The sequence below is a fragment of the Sitophilus oryzae genome, unplaced genomic scaffold, assembly GCF_002938485.1.
Source record: "Sitophilus oryzae breed Bouriz unplaced genomic scaffold, Soryzae_2.0 scaffold_494_pilon_pilon, whole genome shotgun sequence".
In the NCBI taxonomy this organism is placed as follows: Eukaryota; Metazoa; Arthropoda; class Insecta; order Coleoptera; family Curculionidae; genus Sitophilus; species Sitophilus oryzae.
This window is the reverse complement of record NW_022147078.1, coordinates 3,834,249-3,854,185: the sequence shown is the minus strand read 5'-3', so window position 1 is coordinate 3,854,185 and position 19,937 is coordinate 3,834,249. Positions and strand designations below refer to the sequence as shown.

At 31.8% G+C, this 19,937-nt stretch overlaps 1 protein-coding gene across 2 annotated transcripts in view; it reads right to left on the bottom strand.

Moving 5' to 3' along the window:
* Positions 1-19,739, bottom strand: part of LOC115886602 — a 54,827-nt gene extending 35,088 nt beyond the window's left edge. Inside the window, exons 1-4 of one of the 2 annotated variants that reach the window (XM_030905839.1) lie at positions 18,372-19,739; positions 15,706-16,105; positions 13,991-14,391; positions 3,732-3,778 (exon numbers count right to left, since the gene is read on the bottom strand). In XM_030905839.1, the coding sequence (XP_030761699.1) occupies positions 3,756-3,778; positions 13,991-14,391; positions 15,706-16,105; positions 18,372-19,593 (2,046 nt within the window). In that variant the 5' untranslated portion in view covers positions 19,594-19,739 and the 3' untranslated portion in view covers positions 3,732-3,755. The remainder of the gene's footprint in view (positions 1-3,731; positions 3,779-13,990; positions 14,392-15,705; positions 16,106-18,371) is intronic. The other variant, XM_030905838.1, reaches the window with a different exon arrangement.
* Between the last annotated feature and the right edge of the window lie 198 nt (positions 19,740-19,937).

Here is a 19,937-nt window from a genome sequence, read left to right as displayed (position 1 = left end):
TAAGACTTTAAATAAGTATATTACTCTCGGCGCGAGAATAACACCCCATTTCCAAGAGTTACTATTCTTATATTAAGTGACCATCCCCAACAGCAACAACGCAACAGTGCATTCCTGATTCCTATCTTCATTTCATTGGGTTTCTGTTTCTCTTCTGCGACACGAGACGCGCCGGGTTCTTTATATAAAGTTTTTTTGTTATCGTTTGTGCTTGTTATATGTTAAAATGGAGGACTTTCTTCAGGCATAGAAGATGACGAATTTGATCTCAAAATTTCAAGGCAATTTTAGCAATAATCCTTCATTAATTGATGACATTGGTTTGAGGTTAGGGGGACTCCATTTTAATATGCATTATTTCTTATACACTGGTGGTAAACCAGGTATGTACGCTTTTGGTTTGGTAATAGATTAGTAATGTTTCCACTGAGCCCAGAGAATTTTAAAAAAGAGTTAAATATTATTAAACAAATCGCCATCAACAATGGATATAAGTGTTCCCTTATTGATAATATGCTAAAGAAAAAACAAAAGAAAATATTAATGAAAAATTTTTATTCCGCTAATTCTAAAGACAATAACAATTATCAACTTTTAAACTACATTCCTAATTTAACTAACAAAATATCAAATAATCTCAATAAAATAGGATGTAAAACTATTAACGTAAATAAAAGAAATTTAGGTCAAATTTTATTAAATAATAAAGACAAAACTAATGTCAAAAATAAGTCGGGTGTATATAGGGTGGATTGCAATACTGTGATGCCGTGTACATAGGCCAAACAGGTAGAAATTTAGATATAAGGATTAAAGAACATGTAAAGTATATTAATAATCTCCAGCATAGTTCTGGTCTTGAACTCATTGTATAGTAAATAATCACAAAATTAATGAAAACTCAATTAAGTTACTACACAGAGAAACAAAAGGTAGACGTTTAAATCACATTGAACAGTTAGAAATACTAAAATCTGTTAAAAACGAAAATAATGTTAACGACCAACAAGGATTTCTAAACACATTTTTATTACCCCTATTGTAAACTCTCTGAACCCACCCCCATAGCAAATATATATATAGTTACAGTCTAGTTAGACGACTAGTTCTTAAAAAACTCTTGAAAAAGGCCTAACAAGCCGAAACATATATGTAGAGTTAAAGTTACTCTTATTAAAAGTTTTTTGAAACATCTAAAAGCGTGCTTTATTGAAATACTAATATTTCAACGATGTTTCACAAGGAACCAACCACAGCTTCAGTACAATTTATTAATATATAAATAAATAAAACGGTATATAAATAAATAAAAAGTCCGGTTAGTTACACCATTTAACTCAAGAACATCTGAATCGATTTTAATGATCACTGATCTGTTGTATAATACGTCTCTGTCCGAAATACTGGAATAACTATTAAAATATAAAAAAAATAATTCTTAAATAAATTAGGTTTGGAACTCCGCCATCTTGATTCCGCCATCCCAATTGACAGCTCACGTCACGTATAGTATGATATATATTATTTGTAATAATTGATGTCCATTGCAAATCAGTGACATACTAGATATTATAGAATAGAAATTCAACGGAAAATATAGTAGGAAAATAGCACATCGAAATCTAGAAAGATATTGAAATGTATAGAAAATACTTGAAGTGCAATGCGTAAACAAAAATATACAGAACAGATGACAACATCTGGCAAATCGATTGATCTCGTCGATGATTGAATTGAGTCATCCGTAACATAAGATTGATAAAAAAAAGTTAGTTCTCCTATTGTTCTAATTTATAATAAATATTTTTAGGCCATAAAAAGGTACCTATACAACTAATATTTATTAGTTTTGAAATATATATTTTCTATAGCCCTTTATAAACAACGCATTATTCACTAAATGTATTACTAATGAAAATATATAATTTATTATTTACAGGTAATATTAACAATTTAATTTAGTTTCGATAATCACCCTAATTAGACTAATAATTAAATTTATAAAAAAACTTTATCTATTGTTATAGTATTCTGATATCAAACAATATCGATGTATATATTAATTTCGGTAAATTTTAATTAAAAATTACAAAGAGAATCTACAATACTAATTATTGCGATAAAAAAACAAAATGAATAATTCAAAAAGCAAATAAAAATAAATAAAACAAAAAAATTGAATGTAACGATATTTTGTCTATTAGATAGATATAAATTTTTTATACAGGGTGTTTCAAAACAAATGCGAAAAACTTCAGGGGGCGATTTCTTGTTCGAAATAAAGGATAGTTTGCTTCATAAACGTTGGGTCAAAAGTCAACCATTAGGGAGATATCGCGGTACAAAGATGGCGGAAAAATAATGTTTTTATTTTTTATCTTGAAAACGAAAAACGATAGACTTGGATAGACGATTAATTTGGATAGCTTGGTTTGTTTAGAAACTTTTTTATCTCTTGTGTTTCTTTGATAAAACTCGCCGATTTGAAATTAAAAAATAAAATGTAAAGCATTACATGTCAGGATAAAAAACATTTTTAGATAAAGAATCTAGTGATAATAACGATAATAATAAGAATCTAGATAATAACGTATTGCAGTAGCTTGGTTTGTTTAGAACGTTTTTATCTCTTGTGTTTCTTTGATAAAACTCGCCGATTTGAAATTAAAAAATAAAATGTAAAGCATTAGATGTCAGGATAAAAAACATTTTTAGATAAAGAATCTAGTGATAATAACGATAATAATAAGAATCTAGATAATAGCGTATTGCAGTAGAGTAATGTCAATAAAATAATATTAGAAACATCCCCTAAAAAGTGACAGCGACCGACTAGATTTTATCCTAAAAAAATTAGAGCAGCCCACTAGATTCTCTATCTAAAAATGTTTTTTTGTCCTGACATGTAATGCTTTACATTTTATTTTTTAATTTCAAATCGGTGAGTTTTATCAAAAAAACATAAGAGATAAAAAAGTTTCTAAACAAACTAAACTATCCAAATTAATTTTTATTAATTTTTTTGCATGTGTTTGATAAGTTTTTTTTAAATTTCGTTAACAAGAATGATAGGGGTAGTTTATTTCAACCCCTTGCACTCATTTAAAAAAGTGAAAAATTACCAGAAAGTGTGTTTTCATAACAGTAATGCTTCCATAAAATTTCATTAGTCTATCGTTTTTCGTTTTCAAGGTAAAAAATAAAAACATTATTTTTCCGCCATCTTTGTACCGCGATATCTCCCTAATGGTTGACTTTTGACCCAACGTTCATAAAGCAAACTACCCTTTATTTTGAACAAGGAATCACCCCCTGAAGTTTTTCGCATTTGTTTTGAAACACCCTGTATATGTTTTTGTCGTTTATTATTAGACAAAATACCTTATGCTCGAAAAAAAGGCCTCAAAGACAGCTAGAGAATGGCACAAACATAAAACTTGTCAAAAATTAACACTAATTATAGAAAGATTAAAAAAGGATAGAGCGTTTCCATACACACAAATCTCCTTAAGGTCAGCCTGGCAGTAAGCACCAGTAAAAAATAAAGAAGAGTACGGGCCAAGTAAATGACGTCTAGAGCTTGACCTCGCCAAAATTATCATCGATTATCATTCCTCAGCCTTCTTTGACGCTCTTTTTTCGATCGTGTGGTATATTTTTTATATGTTTTACTTTATATTTTCATGTTTTTGTTGTTTATTATGAGACAAAATATATTTTATACTACTTACCAATACTGAAATCTATTATTACTTCTACAGTAGGCCATAGTACGTACCTGAAAATAAAAAAATAACTTTTCAGCATTTTTTTTAAATAGTTATATAGAATATTATATATTCAAAATAATAAACAGATAATATGTCAGTATTAATGGAATACAAGACGTATATAACTATCCGTCCATAAAACTTACTTTAGAAGTAGTGTTAGCTTTATTATCACACACGTTAAAAAATTGATATTTTTAAATAAATTAAAAATAACTCTGTCCTGATTTTGGTTTGGTTTTGTTTAGATTTTTCTCAAAGTATTTTTTAATAAATTATAAAAAAAGTATGATTACTCTAAAATTAAAATTTTGGAGTAGGTAATCATACTTTACTGGAATTTTAAATCTACTATTTCCAGGGTGTAAAGGTTTAAATCAATTTCGTCACTAAAAAATAAATTAATTAAAATGAAAAATCAACTTATAGTAAATCGAAAAATATCTGTAGAAGTTATAAAAAATTTTCCTAAGAAAATATACAAAATTATTCTTATAACAAATAATATACCCTATATCTCTTTTTCAAATAAAATGTTACACTTGCTGTTGTGACGTTTAAATTAATACTTTTAATAAATCAAAAAATAACTTTGTTACGGGATTTATATTCTCATACATTTCTTTTCTAATTTTATTTATTTTGGGCTCAATATTGTAATTTTAGAGACATTTCTTGAATTTAGTTTATTGTTTTATCAAACCTGGAACATTCGCCATTTCTTTAAAATCTAAAAACAAATTGGTAAATAATATAATTTCTAAGCTAAAATATGTTTATTTACTGTTGCATTACACTTTTTCTTTTAACAACATAAAAAAAGGATCTAATTTCACTGTAAATTTCTCTGTCTCGTACTGCTTTATAGTTCTTCGAAGCTAAATACAATGCCTTCTATTAAAACAAGTTAAATTTGGTTTATATTATCATATTTTACACAAATTCCTTGGAATGCACCATTATTATAAAAATGCTATAGCTTTTCCCATGATTATAGTATGGATTTAACTCTATTTTGAATCGAACAAGTGTTGATATCAGTGTAGCACATTCAATTGTTGAACATCATAAACTAAAAATAAATAAAACGTTTAGTAATTATTAATAGGTACTTTTAAATATATTACTTACGATGTGTGGCTGATATTTAGTCTCTTAAAGGCTTGCAAAATCGTAATTTTATTGAAATTAGCTTGAGTAATGTTTTGACAGCGATGTGTTTACAGCGGAATAATATTTGATTTGTAATTTCTTATTCTGCGGCAACGTAAATATCGAGCATATTAGCATTAGTTACCGAATTATAGGGTTTGATTGACAGTTATATATGACATTTATATATGATGGTGACTTTTTGATTGTTTACATTGCATATTGGTTGCGTAATGTTATTTTCTGTAGTACTTTCGATTTCATTCTTCGATTTCCGTTTACTTTCAATACTTTCGATTTATTGGGTTTTTATATTTGACGTATTTCATGTTTTGCTCTTAGGGAGTATGTTATTTGCTTTATTGGCATAATTGATTTGCTGTGTTTTTTTTACTGCCCTTTTGTCCGGGTTCGTCCATGATTCTTTCTTCTAGAACGATCCGTCTTTTTGTGCAGACACGCTTTTGGGATCAAGCCTTGTGCTGATATAAGTTCTAGCAAATTCGGTTAAGTAATTTATTTGTGAATAGTTTGCCGTTTTGCGCTATTCAAGTGGAGTTTTCCGATTTTTCTAATTACTTTAACCGCATGAATTTGAGAGAAGAGTTGATGAATGGCCATATGACATCTCAGGCATGTTTTACGCCATTTTGTAGTTTTTCTTGAAGGTAATTTTGAACTTCTTTTTCAGGCCATTTAATTTAGTTTAACTTCGTTTTTATCTCCATTTAATTTTGGATTTAATCTCCATTTTACCTTTTTGTACTGCTGGGTCTATTATTCGTTGCCATTGCTGCCGTTTTCTTGCCAGCCAGTATCCAGTTTCTTCACCATGTGGTTCTGAGCTAACCATCACCTCATCACCTAGCTCATTTGATCCAGAAGACTTTCTGAGACCGACCAGACCGACCACTATGGGGTATTGAAGCCAGCTCACCGTCCGCCGTTTTCAAAATCAGTCAAAAAGCAACCATCCGAGTCACCGACCACCGAGATTCTGGAATGTCCTGATAAGTACACATTTCATTTAATTTTACTGTTTTGATTACTACAGTCGAACTGTTGTATTAATCGTTTATTGAGTTTAATTATTTTTGCGTATTTAAGATAGTTGTAGTTTAATTTCTTTAGACTTTTTACTTGCGGCTCGATCTGTGAACTTACTAGTAAGTATCGCGAGTACGTATTTCCGTTTCAGTAATTTATAGTGTCTGTTATATAACTATTTTGAGATTTATGATGTCGTTTTAACCGTTTCTAGTTTAGACACTATCGTTCAAGTTACCACTTGTGTATTGCTGATACCTTTTGAGCTGTATCGTTTTGTATCTGACTTTTCATTAATTTTAATTACTTTTATTAGTACGAATGTAATTTGAGTATAAGATTTCAATACTTTTATCTGATATATTAGTATTTCTATAATTTAATTTGATATTTTGACAACTGATTTTCGTGTTTTGCCTTTAAGCCATATATACAATATTTAGAGTTTTACATTTTACCGTAATTGCTGATGAACCTTCTTAATTAAACGAGTTAAGTGATTTCTATTGTTTTATTTAGTAGATTGTTTCCCGCTTTCTTTCAGAAACATCACTTTTACTCTTAGGGTCCAGAAAGTGAGTGGCGCTTATTTATATTTAATTTAGACACATTTAGTTATAACCCCCCCTACTCTCCGTAGAAGCTACCGATTTGGGCATTGACCTATTTGAGGAGTAAGAGTTAAATAATTAAATAATAACTATTAGTTTGTTGCTGTCTCTTTTCCTTTATCTTTTGATTCATATTATCTCACCGTAACATAGTTTTATTTAATTTAACACAGCTATAATATAAATTATAGTTTTTCTATTGTCATAGAAAAAAAAGGTTTTAGATATTTTGACACCCCCTTTTATAGCTTTTTGTATCAGTAAATAATTTATATAATTTTAATTCACCTTTCTCTTCTACTCTTATTATTTTTATTTTCTTTTTCTTTTTTTTATTATTTTTTTTTCTTATGACAACAGTTATGATCATTTCCAAACAAAATCCCTTTGAACTAAGCAGGCGATAATCTTTTTACACGCATTTTACAGAATATAATATATCGGTGACCAATGTGGAGAAACAAATTATTTCTCTGGGATCCAAATCAAGCGAGATATAGGATAATTTTGGCCTAACGGCACCGAATCGCGAGGCTTGAGTAGCGTTTTCGAACCTCGCAACGGATTCTAATGTATTTTAACGGTAATATCTAACGTTGTTAAGTAAGTGCTGCAAGAAGAAAACGAAAAAACAAGAAATACGCAGCCGATGCACATCGGTTATGATTATTTTCATTGAGCGGGAACGGTTTCGACGCCTAGCAATAATAATAATTCATTTTTACATAAGCTGTATGGGTATGGTTATTCAAGAAGCAGACGGTATGTGTATTCAGTTGCTGTATTGATATATTTCAATTGACCTATCAGCATTCAAGGGACGTCCTACTTTAGTCCTACGCCCCTTGATGGTCTAGGGGCTGTGGAACATGACTTATAAAATTGTGCATGACAATGTTCGTGATATCTGGCACCCTCACAAAAAAAAATCTTGACCAATAAGCTATTATTAGTGAAAATATGAATAAGTTTCTAAAAATCTGAAAATTTTTAGGCTAAGGAATGTTTGCCCGGTTTTTTTATTATCATAAAATATGACAAAATTCAAACAAGTTCGAAAATGTGATAGCTGTTGATTCTACCTTTTTAATGAAATTTTAGACACCTTAGACAACTCTTAAGAATCAAATGGTTGCATCATGTCTTAAACGTATCGGTCCTTGAAAAAGCTAACTGCGAGGAGATTGAAGTCATGGTTACAAAATCCCGCTTAAGATGGACTGGTCACATATGCAGAATGCAAGAAAACCGCATACCAAAATCTCTGCTTTACGGTGAGCTTGTAGACGGTAAAAGGAGGCGGCCGGGTGGACAACTCAAAAGGTACGAGGATATTTTCCACGAAAACTTAAAGGGGATTAACATGCAGAATGAGTGGGAACAGAACACAATGGAGAAAAATTGTAAACGCAGTTAACAGCGACAACCAAAAAGTAAAAAGGCAACAAAGCAATCAGATTTTTGAATGTCCGGAGTGCTGTAGGCAGCTAACATCGCGTATCGGGCTTTTCAGTCACAGAAAAGCTCATGATAGAGAACGCCTTGCGTGACCATCCTCTGATTTCTGATGCGTATCAAATACTCGTTAGCGAGTAATGGCAGTATATGTATGTATACTCAAAGAATATACCTAGTTAGAAAAAGAATGGACTCTGCCATATTGAAAAATGGTCCTACAGAAGTGGCGCCATCTATCGAGTAGGGCTTGTTTTAAATGGATCGAAGCGCGGGCTTTTTAAATGAGCGTATTTATTGAATTTTACTCTAAAATAATTAAATTTGATTAGGTATTAAATCCTATTTTTTACGCAAATTCAACAATACTAATAACAAGTATCGTTGTGACGTGTAAAAATAAGATTTAACAGTACAATTTATACAATTATTAAATAAAATTAAAGCCAAACATGTGTAAATATTATTTAAAGTTTTTATTTATAAGTCAAATATTTAAACATCGTTTATTATAATAAAACAAGATCAACGTAATACGCCCAAAGTTTTGTAAATGGAGTAAATATAAATAGGTATTTAAATAATGGCAAAAATAAAAAACTTTAGTTTGAAAAACGTTTTGGTAATCATTTGATAATATTATGATGACAACGACAATATTTTTTGAGAATTTGACAATAGTATGACAATGGCCATTGGAAACTATGGAAACTACAAAAAAATTCTGATTTGACGCCATCTGGCAATAACTAGTAGCAACTTCTTAACCTAAAAATTAATTGCACTACCACCTAGCGCCCGAGGCTGGAACTATTTTATTTGAAATTTCCGAGGAAACGATGGAACCTTGGTGGAACCGCTTTTGCTATTTCACTTTCCCGCCCCTGGTGGTAGTGATTTGCAATTAGTAGAGAAAGTTAACAAACCCCTAACTTTTTCTAGTAATTATACTTCAAAATTAGCGAGAAATGTAATTTTGGCATTTGATTATCATTCGTCAGAGAAATTTTAGTTAGAAATAAATAATAATTTTGTATACTTACGAACATCTTCCTTTTCACTGGTTCTTTGAGGCTGTTGGACTACGTAATTCTGACTGGCTTCCGTGCTTTGAACCAGAGCATTGCTGACTTCGTTTGGAAGAGGCTGAGCGAACAGCTCGTTGGTGTTTATAAGGATCTCAGCCAAAATGTTCTGTATAATTTGGAGATAAAAAGAAAAAATTAACTACAAGTACTTGTTTGGTAGTAGTTGATGAATTTATTCATAGAGAATTACAACTAAATATTTACAAAAAGTATTTAAATTATCGTAAAGCGAAAAGTTTAATAAAATATTCCATTAACTTATTGATGACAGGTATATGTCTTTACAAGAGGAAAAACTTTCTTAATATTGACTTTTTGAAAAAAATGCATTCAAAAATAAAAAAAATATGGGTATAATATAGAGGGTGTCAAGACAACAAAAATCTATACTAATACACAGGGTTGTTCACCACATACGACACGGAGTATCGTAGCTAAACGATGAGATTTTTACAAATTGTAAGTTTGGGGTTCGTTGAAGGACTATTAGAGCTACAATTTAAAAATATTTTTACAAGATACAGAGTGTCCCAAATAAATAAAAAATATCAAAGTTGTATTTTTTTAAATAGAGTATTGTATATTATTAGTACTGTATATTATTACATTTTTAGTTTCTACGATTAAAATACAGGTAAATTTGATAAATGTTTATTACACTTAAACCTTACCGTTTTTGAAATATTTTCAATTTTGTGAAATTGCAGTCAAAATTTTAAGGCTTCATTTCTCCCAGGGTATCAAAGTTTTTAATACTAAATATTTACTGAAGTTTATTTATTGATCAGTTATTGTGCTGCAATAATAAAAATCATCTCGAACTATTCCAGTTACAAAGAATGGAAGTTTATGATCGATGTTGTTATTTCGTTCATTCGCGCATATTTACCTAGTTGACGTCACTAGGAAAATAATGAATGTGTAAAAAATCAAGAAAGTTGACAGGAGATCTGCATTTTTTTGGGGTTACGGTTAGAATTGTTTTTTTTTAAGACTTTGTAGTTCGTTTAATTTAATAATTACTAAAAAGAGCAGTTTAAAAAATATGTTTTAAAAATAATATCTTCCTATAGTTCTTACGTCCCTTTAACTGAAATATAAGAAACAGGGGAGTTATTATTCTATTAACAAAGATTTGGACCATAATAGGTAAGAATACTAAATTTATTTCTATATTCGGTATAAAATACCTTTAATTTATTAGGTTTTTAGTTAATCTATGTTTATGGTAAATAATTTTTTATGTTCATTGCCTCTGAATTCAACATGAGGACAGAGATGAGGATATCTATGGGAAAGTAACATTTAAAAAAATGTTGGGAATTATATTGTTTCCCATCGAAAAGTAAAAAAATACCAATGCAGATGAACTATGGTAATTGTGATAGAAGTAATTCCAAGGGTGAAGTTTATTATAATAAAGTGACCAATGCTTCTTTTTATATGTAGATGTTTCAGAATTTTGAGAAATAAATCAGTTGAACGAAACCCAAAATTTAGATGAAGTATTTGCATACCCAGAATATGCCCATCAAGGATTGCACATCAGCTCAAATTTCCTTTGATCGTAGGCAATTATTCAATGCAAATTAACTATTTTAAGTAAATCAATATTCAATATTATCGTTTGATATCACTGTAAAAATATATTATGTTTTTAGGTACAATTAGGGGCCAGATACATTTCAAAAAGTAGAATATTATTTTATATTAAATAGGTATTGTACCAACAATCAATTTATATTAATACCGCAGATTAAAAAATAACAGAATAAATAGTTCTTTCTTTTTTATACTACAAAAATAAACTATAGAATACAACAGTATTGAACGAAAAAGTTATGTCCCGCCGAGATTCGAACTCCGGCTATCTCGCTTATAATAATTATCCTTACGCACTGTTCTCCACAGTAACTTGCTTAGCGATAATTCAATGACGGTATATAAACAAAAAAAAACAGGTTTATAACAATACCTTGACGATTTGAACTGGCGCGCGGAGCGTGCTGACCAATAGCGCCTGTTATCACCTGTGACGTAGCGACCAACCTGCGCAATATCATACCTTGTATTCTTTGTACCATGGAACTATTCTATTTTCAAATATTTGGGAAGTTTATTATTAGATGTGTTTTACGACATACCTGTATATTAGTACTTTTTTCTACCACCTTTAGTAAAATAAATTTGTTGAAAAATGATAGATCGTACCACCAGCAGCTGATTTTTGTTGTTGTTTTGTGTGACTAAAGTGGGTAATTTGTGTTTTGTTCATCGTTATATATTATGTATTTGAATTTTATTGATGCTGCTTCCAGTTTTTTGCAATAAAACTAACTTCTACCAACTTTAGTTGAGTACAGTTGTTGGAGAACGATAAATTGGAGTACCAGCATCTGACTTTTTGTTGTTTTGTGTAACTAAAGTTGGTAATTTGTGTTTGATTTAAAGTTATATATGTATATGAATTTCATTGATATTATTTCAAGTTCTTTGCATGAGAATATCGTACCAACATTGTTTAGTCAATCAGGAGATTGATTTTTGTTCCGTTACAATGGGAACTAAATATACTAATAACACGGATTCGGAAATCAAACTTATGCCTTTAGCAATCCTCCAGCCTAGAAAGTTTTTATAGGCAGAGATGTAATGATCCTTAGACTTTTGTGGTAGCAATCCAAGACTTGTTAATTTGGCCACCTTTGCTATCTCTGATGGTGTACAGGGCTCATTATCACTCTCATAATTCATTTTTTGATTTTAAACGAGTTCTAAGGATTGTCGCGATTATAAGGATTGTTTCTACCTAAAAGCTGACAAGGGAAATAAGATTGTTATATTAGATAAAAAAACAACTTAATCGATAATGGTCCTTACATAAATTTGAAAAAGAATCCTTTGTCTAAGATGGTAACAGATGTTAAAAAAACTTTAAAAGAATGAATAACAACCTTATTGATTTTTCTTTAAAGAGAAAATTGCAAGTATCCATGCAATCCCTCAATACCAAAATTATATGCGTTGCCAAAAATTCATAAACCGGACAAGTCTATGCGCCCAATTGTTTCGGCTGTAGGTTCTCCGACTTATAATTTGGCAAAATGGTTATCAAGGGAGTTCAAAAATTTACCTAATCATGAACCTTCTTTCTCAGTTAAAAATAATATTGAATTCATTAATAAAATTAAAAATATAACATTGCATGAAGGTGAAATTTTGGTCTCCTTTGATGTATTTTCGTTGTTCCCAAGTGTTCCAATTCCACATACTTTAGGCTACTTGAAGGAATTACTGAACGCAAATGGTCTCGACAGCAAAACTGTGAATGAATATATTGAGCTTACGTCGTTATGTATGAAACAAAATTGTTTTCAATTTAATAACAACTTTTTTTGAACAGCAATACAGGGAAGGTACAGCAATGGGTAATCCATTGTCTCCATTTTTGGCTAATTTATTCGTGAGCAGGTTTGAAGTGGAGGCTAAGAATCAGTTTGAGTATTTTCCAAGAGTATGGTTTAGGTATGTGGATGATATTTTTGCTGTTTTTGACACACATTCAGACACCATAGATAATTTTATTTCTAAATCAAATAATCGTTTTCTTTCCATTAAATTTACACATGAAATTGAGAACAACGACAGATTACTATTTCTAGATGTATTAGTTATTAGAAATACTAATAATTGCCTGGAATTTGATATCTATATAAAAAACACGCAGATATATTCCTAATGAATCATATCATAGTATTGAACATAAAATGGCTGGTTTAAATTTCTTAGTTCATAGATTACTTAGTTTTCCACTTTCCAACGAAAGATATGAAATAGAAAGAGATTACATTAGGAATGTAGCTGAGTGTAATGGATATTCTCCTTCACTAGTTGATAAAACAATTAGAAACGTAGATATAGGTTAATGATTTCTGAAAATTCGACTTTTCAAGTGGACAAAGATACGTCAAAATGTTTTTCAATACCGTTTGATAGACAGTTATCCCATGATCTAAAAGGAATTTTTAAGAATGTCAATTATAAACTTGTGTATAGTGCTAATAATAAATTACAACAATTATTAGGTATAATCCAAAGGATAAAACACCTCTACTGGAAAGGTGGGGTATTTATGAAATTTCTTGTAAAGATTGTAATCAGAAATATGTTGGGCAAACTAGAAGATCAATATTAACTAGATTTAAAGAACATTTAGCTCAGATAAGATATGGTAGACCGGATAAATCTTGCGTTGCCGAACATATTGTTGATAAATTACAATTAGATGCATATGAAAGCATCAGAATTAATAAATGTGAAGATAGTATGAACAGAGACAACGGTCCAATTCCTTCAAGTTCTTTGTCCCTAATACTCTAGTGGCGGAAATCTAACTGTTGCGCTCGGTGGGTTCTGACTCGGTTGGCTAGATCTTGCCACGCCCACTCTGTGCCCACTGAGCGAGTATATAAACGCTCCAATTGTAGATTGTATTTTAGTTTATAATCATCTGCTGATGATGCTAACATGGTTAGCGAAACGCGCATCCAGTGTAAAAGTAAAAGTGTTTTGGTGTATTGTGGTGATTTAGTGTTTTTATTTTGCTGTGTCACACCAAAGGTTCCAACCCTCAACTGTAATAATATGTATTTGCCTAAATAGAGCGACATGCAAGCCGACACTTCAAGGAACACTGCCTTCTTTGTCACCTTGAGTATATTTGCCTAGTAAAATGTGTGTGCTAAACTGTAACTTTCTTATACTTGTGAACACTGATGACGCACATCACAAGTATAAGCGAAAGGTCGCCAATGCTCTGTATAGAGCAAGACACTAAAAGAAGATACATATTTTCTGAACCAATTACCTGATTTCTTAGCAGGTCTTCTAAGCGTGGACGGAGCTCTCATAACCGTCGGCTTCACCAGATATGTTATGCTGCGCTTGTGGCTCAGTCCGTTGGATTTTTTCCGCCTCACCGGGCGCCTGCGCGGCACTGGAGACACTCCCGGCGGTACGTACACGTTGGAACGACCGCACTCGTCCTCCTCGACACTGGAACCACCCTCCTCCTCACTCGCGACCTCGTCCGACACTAAAGAAACACTATCGTCGTCGTCGGAACACTCGACGGGGGGTACTCGATATGCGAGCGCGCTTTCAGTTAGTGAAGGTTTGGGAAACGAGTGATGCAGGTCTCCTTTTTTCTGGTACCGTCTCGAGTCCAGTTCCCTGTAGTCGATTTCCTTGGTTTCCAGATGGTAGATTCTGTTCAAAGTACCGTACGACGTATTAGTTGAAAGAGATATTAGTAGATAGCCAATGTTTCATTCAACAAATTGCTGTTAAATACTACATTGTATATCACCTTCAAATCAATACTTCAATCAATTTTATAATATCAACAAAATATCTATACAGTGTCACAGAAAAATTTCGTATTATATGGGATTAATTTTTGTTTTTTCATTCTCAATTAAATAACAAATGACAAAGAAAATTAAAAAGTTTCTTTGCATCTGTCAAATATGACATTTAAAGAAATAACTGGCTAAAAAAATAGTTTTCTGGCCAAAATTTAAAAAATTTAACTTTTAATTTTGCATAAGTAAGTATACCAATTTTTAGCCATCTACATGTAAAAAAATCGTGACTTTTAATCACTATCTGCAGTAGTGATGGGATCACTCGAATGAAAAATACTCGATCATTTAAATCCTCGGTATGTCTCGAGCGAAATTTTAACGGTTTCCCAGATATTCACAGTTTTATATTTCATATGCCATTTCCTACAGTAAATTTTTATCAAAACCACCCAATGATTTTTCTCTAATATTTTACCCTTGAAAGAGCCATAAATAATACTGCGTGTCATTAAAAATGTTAAAGTACTTTAAATACAAACAATGTTCATTTTCTTACACTCCATCTAATAAAAAAATACAGGGTGTTCCATTTATTTATTTTTTCCTTTTTTTTATTTGTTTTTTTATTTATTTTATATTTTAGAAAGTTTGGCGTAGAATTTTGAACACCCTGTATGATTTAAGATTACTATATTTATAGAAAAGTAAGTATAGACCATCTAAAGTAAATACCTAATATAGTTTTGATTTCAGGACAGTTCTCGTATTTGTAATCATTTTTTTAAGGAATGTTAAAAAATATATATTTTTTTTATTTATTTATTAATATCTCCAACATTATCGAAATATATTTGCTTATATCTTAAGATTATGTAAAGCGATCGGAAAGAAAGCCAACAATGCAATAATATACAGGGTGTTCCATTAAAAGAACATTCCGATCCACTCACACTTTTTTGAGCCATCCTATAGAAGTTAAAATATTTTCCTGAAATACATCCAGGAACATACTTTAGGTTTGGACTTAAAGAAAAATCTCATGTTTTTTAATCTATATAGGAGCTACAGATCGGCGTCGCACTATTGCCAGGCCCTGTAGCAACTACATACATATAGTAACGAAAAGTGAAATTTGAGCTAAATTACTTAATAAAAATGCCCGTATGATACTGAAAATCCCCTGAAACACTGTATCTGTTTAAAAAACAAGCAGTACCTCTCTTCCTTCTTCGTAAACTTCTTCTCCTCCTCAACCCTTTTACAGTACTTCCGTACCACCCCATAACCACTAGTAATCTCCCTGGTCTCCTCCACTTGCTCCCTCTCCATAGAAAAACTCTCCAAGTTGATCTCCTCCTCGTCAGTGAGATAGTCATAATCCCCTGGCAAACTCTCATATAATCCTTCATCGGTACTGCCCATACTACGGGTCGTAGCATAAAGAGGTGTATCCATTGAAGCTAAGGTACGAATTTCCTTCGTTTTGAACAGGGGTTTCTGGGAACCAGCTTTTCGTTTTTCTGGCGGTACGAAGATCATGGGGTCTAGTTTGAGGGCCGCCACAGCTCTTTGAGGTCGGGATACGACCACTTGGTAGATGTCACTTCGGATGGTACCTTAAATAAGTGCGGGTTTAGTTAAAACTGAAATCTAACTCAAGAGATATCACTGGTCAACAGGTTTAAATGTTAAGGAACAATAATAAGATACAGAGCGATCAATAACGACTGAAATAGTTTAGGTTATTCTGGCTTTGCTCGTTTGGATGCTAATTTAAAAATGTTTAGATTTTTTTAATTTTAAGTAGTTGAAATTCGGAAATAGATTTTGAACACCCTGTAGCATCTAACTAAAATATCTTTACATATATTTTTTTCTTCATCTATATAAAAAAAAATTCTCCTACCAAATTTTAGAAGTCCAACATCAGAAACAATGGCCAAATAACTGCAAATTTTTACCCCACTGAAAACTACCATGAAATATTACAAAAAGTATTAATTTTAGGTATATAACATCATACAGGGTGATCCGAACTGTATTCCGGAAACTTCGACAGCATATTCTGCACATTAAAATAAGTAAAAAAGTTCGTATAAATGTATGTCCTAAAATGTTTAGTTTCGGAGATACAGGGTGTAGGAGGTTCATTTTTATTTGGATTTTTTCCAAATAATTTCTGAAATAACGTCAATATTTGGATGAAAATTGGTGTCTGGGAGTTTTTTGACATGAGAAATTTGATTTTAATGTCAATATGACTCCTACTTATAGAGGGCGCCACCTACATATTTTTTAACTGGTTTGAAGAGTAATAACTTTTTGTCCGTACCTGTTTAAAACTACTAAGTAAAAAAATATACATTTACGACATTTTTTACTTAAAAAAGGTCTCTTGGAAAAAATCGCTACAAGTAATGGTTCTCGAGATATATAGAATCGAAATTATCGATACCTGTCATCATTGACATAAATTAAGCATGTTGACTAAATAATTATTAGGTTGAAATTATAAATTTGAAATGTTTTTGATCCAAAGGTTCAACAGAAACTTTTATCATCATTTTTTCGAAGAAAAATTTATGATTAATTTAAATAAAATAAAGTTCCCAAATTTATCATTTCAGTCAAATAACTATTTACCCAACATGTTTATTTTTTGCCAACAATGACATGTATTGACTATTCCCATTCTAAATATCTTGAGAACGGTTGTTCGTAGCGATTTTTCGTAGACATTTTTTACGTAAAAAGACACGGAGATGTATATTTTTTCACTCAGCAGTTATATACAGGTACGGATGAAAAGTAATTATTCTTCAAAACAGTTAAAGCACATATAGGTGGCGCCCTCTACAAACCGGAGTTATATTGACATCAAAATCAAATTTCTCATGTTAAAAACTCCCAGGCACCAATTTTCATCGAAATATTGACGTTACATCAAAAATTATTTGGAAAAAATCGAAATAAAAATGCAAATTCTACACCCTGTATCTCCGAAACTAAGCAGTTTAGGACATACATTTATACAAACATGTTTACTTATTATCTGGAGAATATGCAGCCGAAGTTTCCGGAATACAGTCCGGACCACCCTGTATATATAACAGTTATAGAATTTTAGGTAGAATCTAAAAATAAAATAAAAATAGAGCGCGTTGCATTTAAAAAAAATATACGTTAAGAAATATACGTTTTTAAATCACTCTGTATACTCTATAATAACTTCAAAATGTGTATCTTAACCTTCCCTATAACTTTTATATTTGACATTTTTTTGTAAACCTCGAAACAAATGAGATAATGGACTTTAATTTATCGTTGACTCACCCTGTAAAATAAAATACATTTTGAAATTGATATCAAGAAGTTATTTCTTTTAACGTCTTTTAGCACAGTATTACCAAACTATTTCTATCTTTTTTGATCATTTCGTATTTTTAAAAATGATTTTATTTAAACTCATAACTACAGGGTGTCCCAGAAATAAGTGCAAGTATTTTAAGGGGTGGTATAGATCTCGATAAAAGAAACATATTTTCCCCTTATCGTTTTTCAAATAAGTCCAAAATAACGGAGTTATTTTACTTTGAAAATTTAAAAAAAATATATTTTTTGCTAAAACTTTGAGAACCAATGCACTGGATCTTTTCTGGATAGTCTTTCTTGTAAATTTAATCTAATACCTATGTTGCCATATTATCAAGAAATTATGTTTTTTAACTAAAAACTAAAAAAAATTCTAAAAAAATTTTCCAAAATTTTCGAAATTTCAATTTTTTTTTCGCGAAAAAAACCTCATAGGCGTATTTCTGGGGTTGAACTATCAAAGACCTGGCCAGTGTTATCTCATAAATCAAATAATCAGCATCAACTTACCATTATCCTTCTCTTTACTCTTACTCTTCTTCCCTTTATTCTTCTTTTTCTTACTACTCCTCCGCCTCAAAGAGGTCCTTTTCGTGTCCACAACCAACGCACCGCTAGTCCTTTTGAAGTACCCATCCCGACTCACACTCAACTTCGGTTTGGGCCGCGACTTTTTCCGAAAAAAACCTTTCGTCGATGACCCATTAGGGGCGAAATTCGCGTGAAAATCACTCAGACGCGGAGCACTGATCGAAAAACTAAACCCGGAATCCTTACTGGAAAACAAACCAGTCGACGTAGTGTTATTGCTGGTCGAACTCAAAGTCCTCGTCACCGGAGGCGTGGAACGTTTATGCAACCTATTAGACACCAAAGGATCGTCACGAAGGTCCTTCAAAGCACTGTCCAGCGAATGGTGAGCTGGTGGTGGATTCGAAGCAGAAGAAGATTTAGGCATTTCCAGACTTCTAGGCGTCATGACTTGAGGAGCATCCATCCAAATTCTTCCTAAACTTATCGAAAGAGAACACATTTCTTCAGTACCGGAGTCAGTAGGTAGAAGTAGCGGTGTAGGACTCTGTCGTGACCTTCTTCGAACCAAGGGACTTTTCTTGACTTCAGTTGAATCACCCCAAGGAAACATCTCGACAGCAGAATCATTACTCTCCTTTCTACAAAGGTTTGAGGTGACTTGGTTATAGATATGAGTCGTGGAGGTGTTGTTTTTCTTCCTTACAACCGGAGATGAAGACAGTTGTCGTATTACTGGACTCGAAGGCCGTTCATCTGATGCAGGGACATAAATAATTGTTCTTTCAGATCCTTTAATTGATGTTGAAACTGGAGCGTCTTCTTTTCGTATTTCCTGCAACCACTGACTGTACGCCACAACGCTGTTACCTTCCTGGTTCTGTTTTCTATAGTTTTTACTACAAGCTATCTCTTTCCCAGACTTAATAGTCGCATTTAAATCAACTTTATCAACTTGAACCGATGTATCAACCTTCTTAACGCCTTCCTCCGGTAACTGACTCAGTAATTCCTCTTCAGTGACTGTCTGAGTAGCTACTTCAAGCTTGGGAATGATCTTCTTCTTCCCCCTATCCAGGTAACTCTTCCTGATCGAGATTCTCTTGAAAGAATCGCTCCTTTTAAACGATGACTCTTTGTCTTTCTTTTTTCTGCCGCCGCCCATGAGGCGACGCAAGTTTTCGAAAGTTATAGGCTTCATCTTAAGGGTTTTTTGGAGGTTTAGGTGTTCAAATGCAGCGGTGGTGCTGTCGGTTGATATTTGGCTATGGTTCGCCACATTTTAGTGTTTTTGTTTCGCTGTTTTGGAGTGTGTTCGGTTAGTTGAGAGCTTCATATCGCTAAACCTGAAGATAAAATAAAATTGGTTAGTGGTCTAAGGGTTAATATAATAATAAAATTGCTCTTTGGTCGGAATCACAGGTACACATGTAAACGTGATTTTTATTCGCTGTGAATATGAATTTTACCGTGTTTATATATTATTATTATTATATTTATTGAAGGTTATGAGGTGAATCTTTTAACGATTGCCGTGATATATAT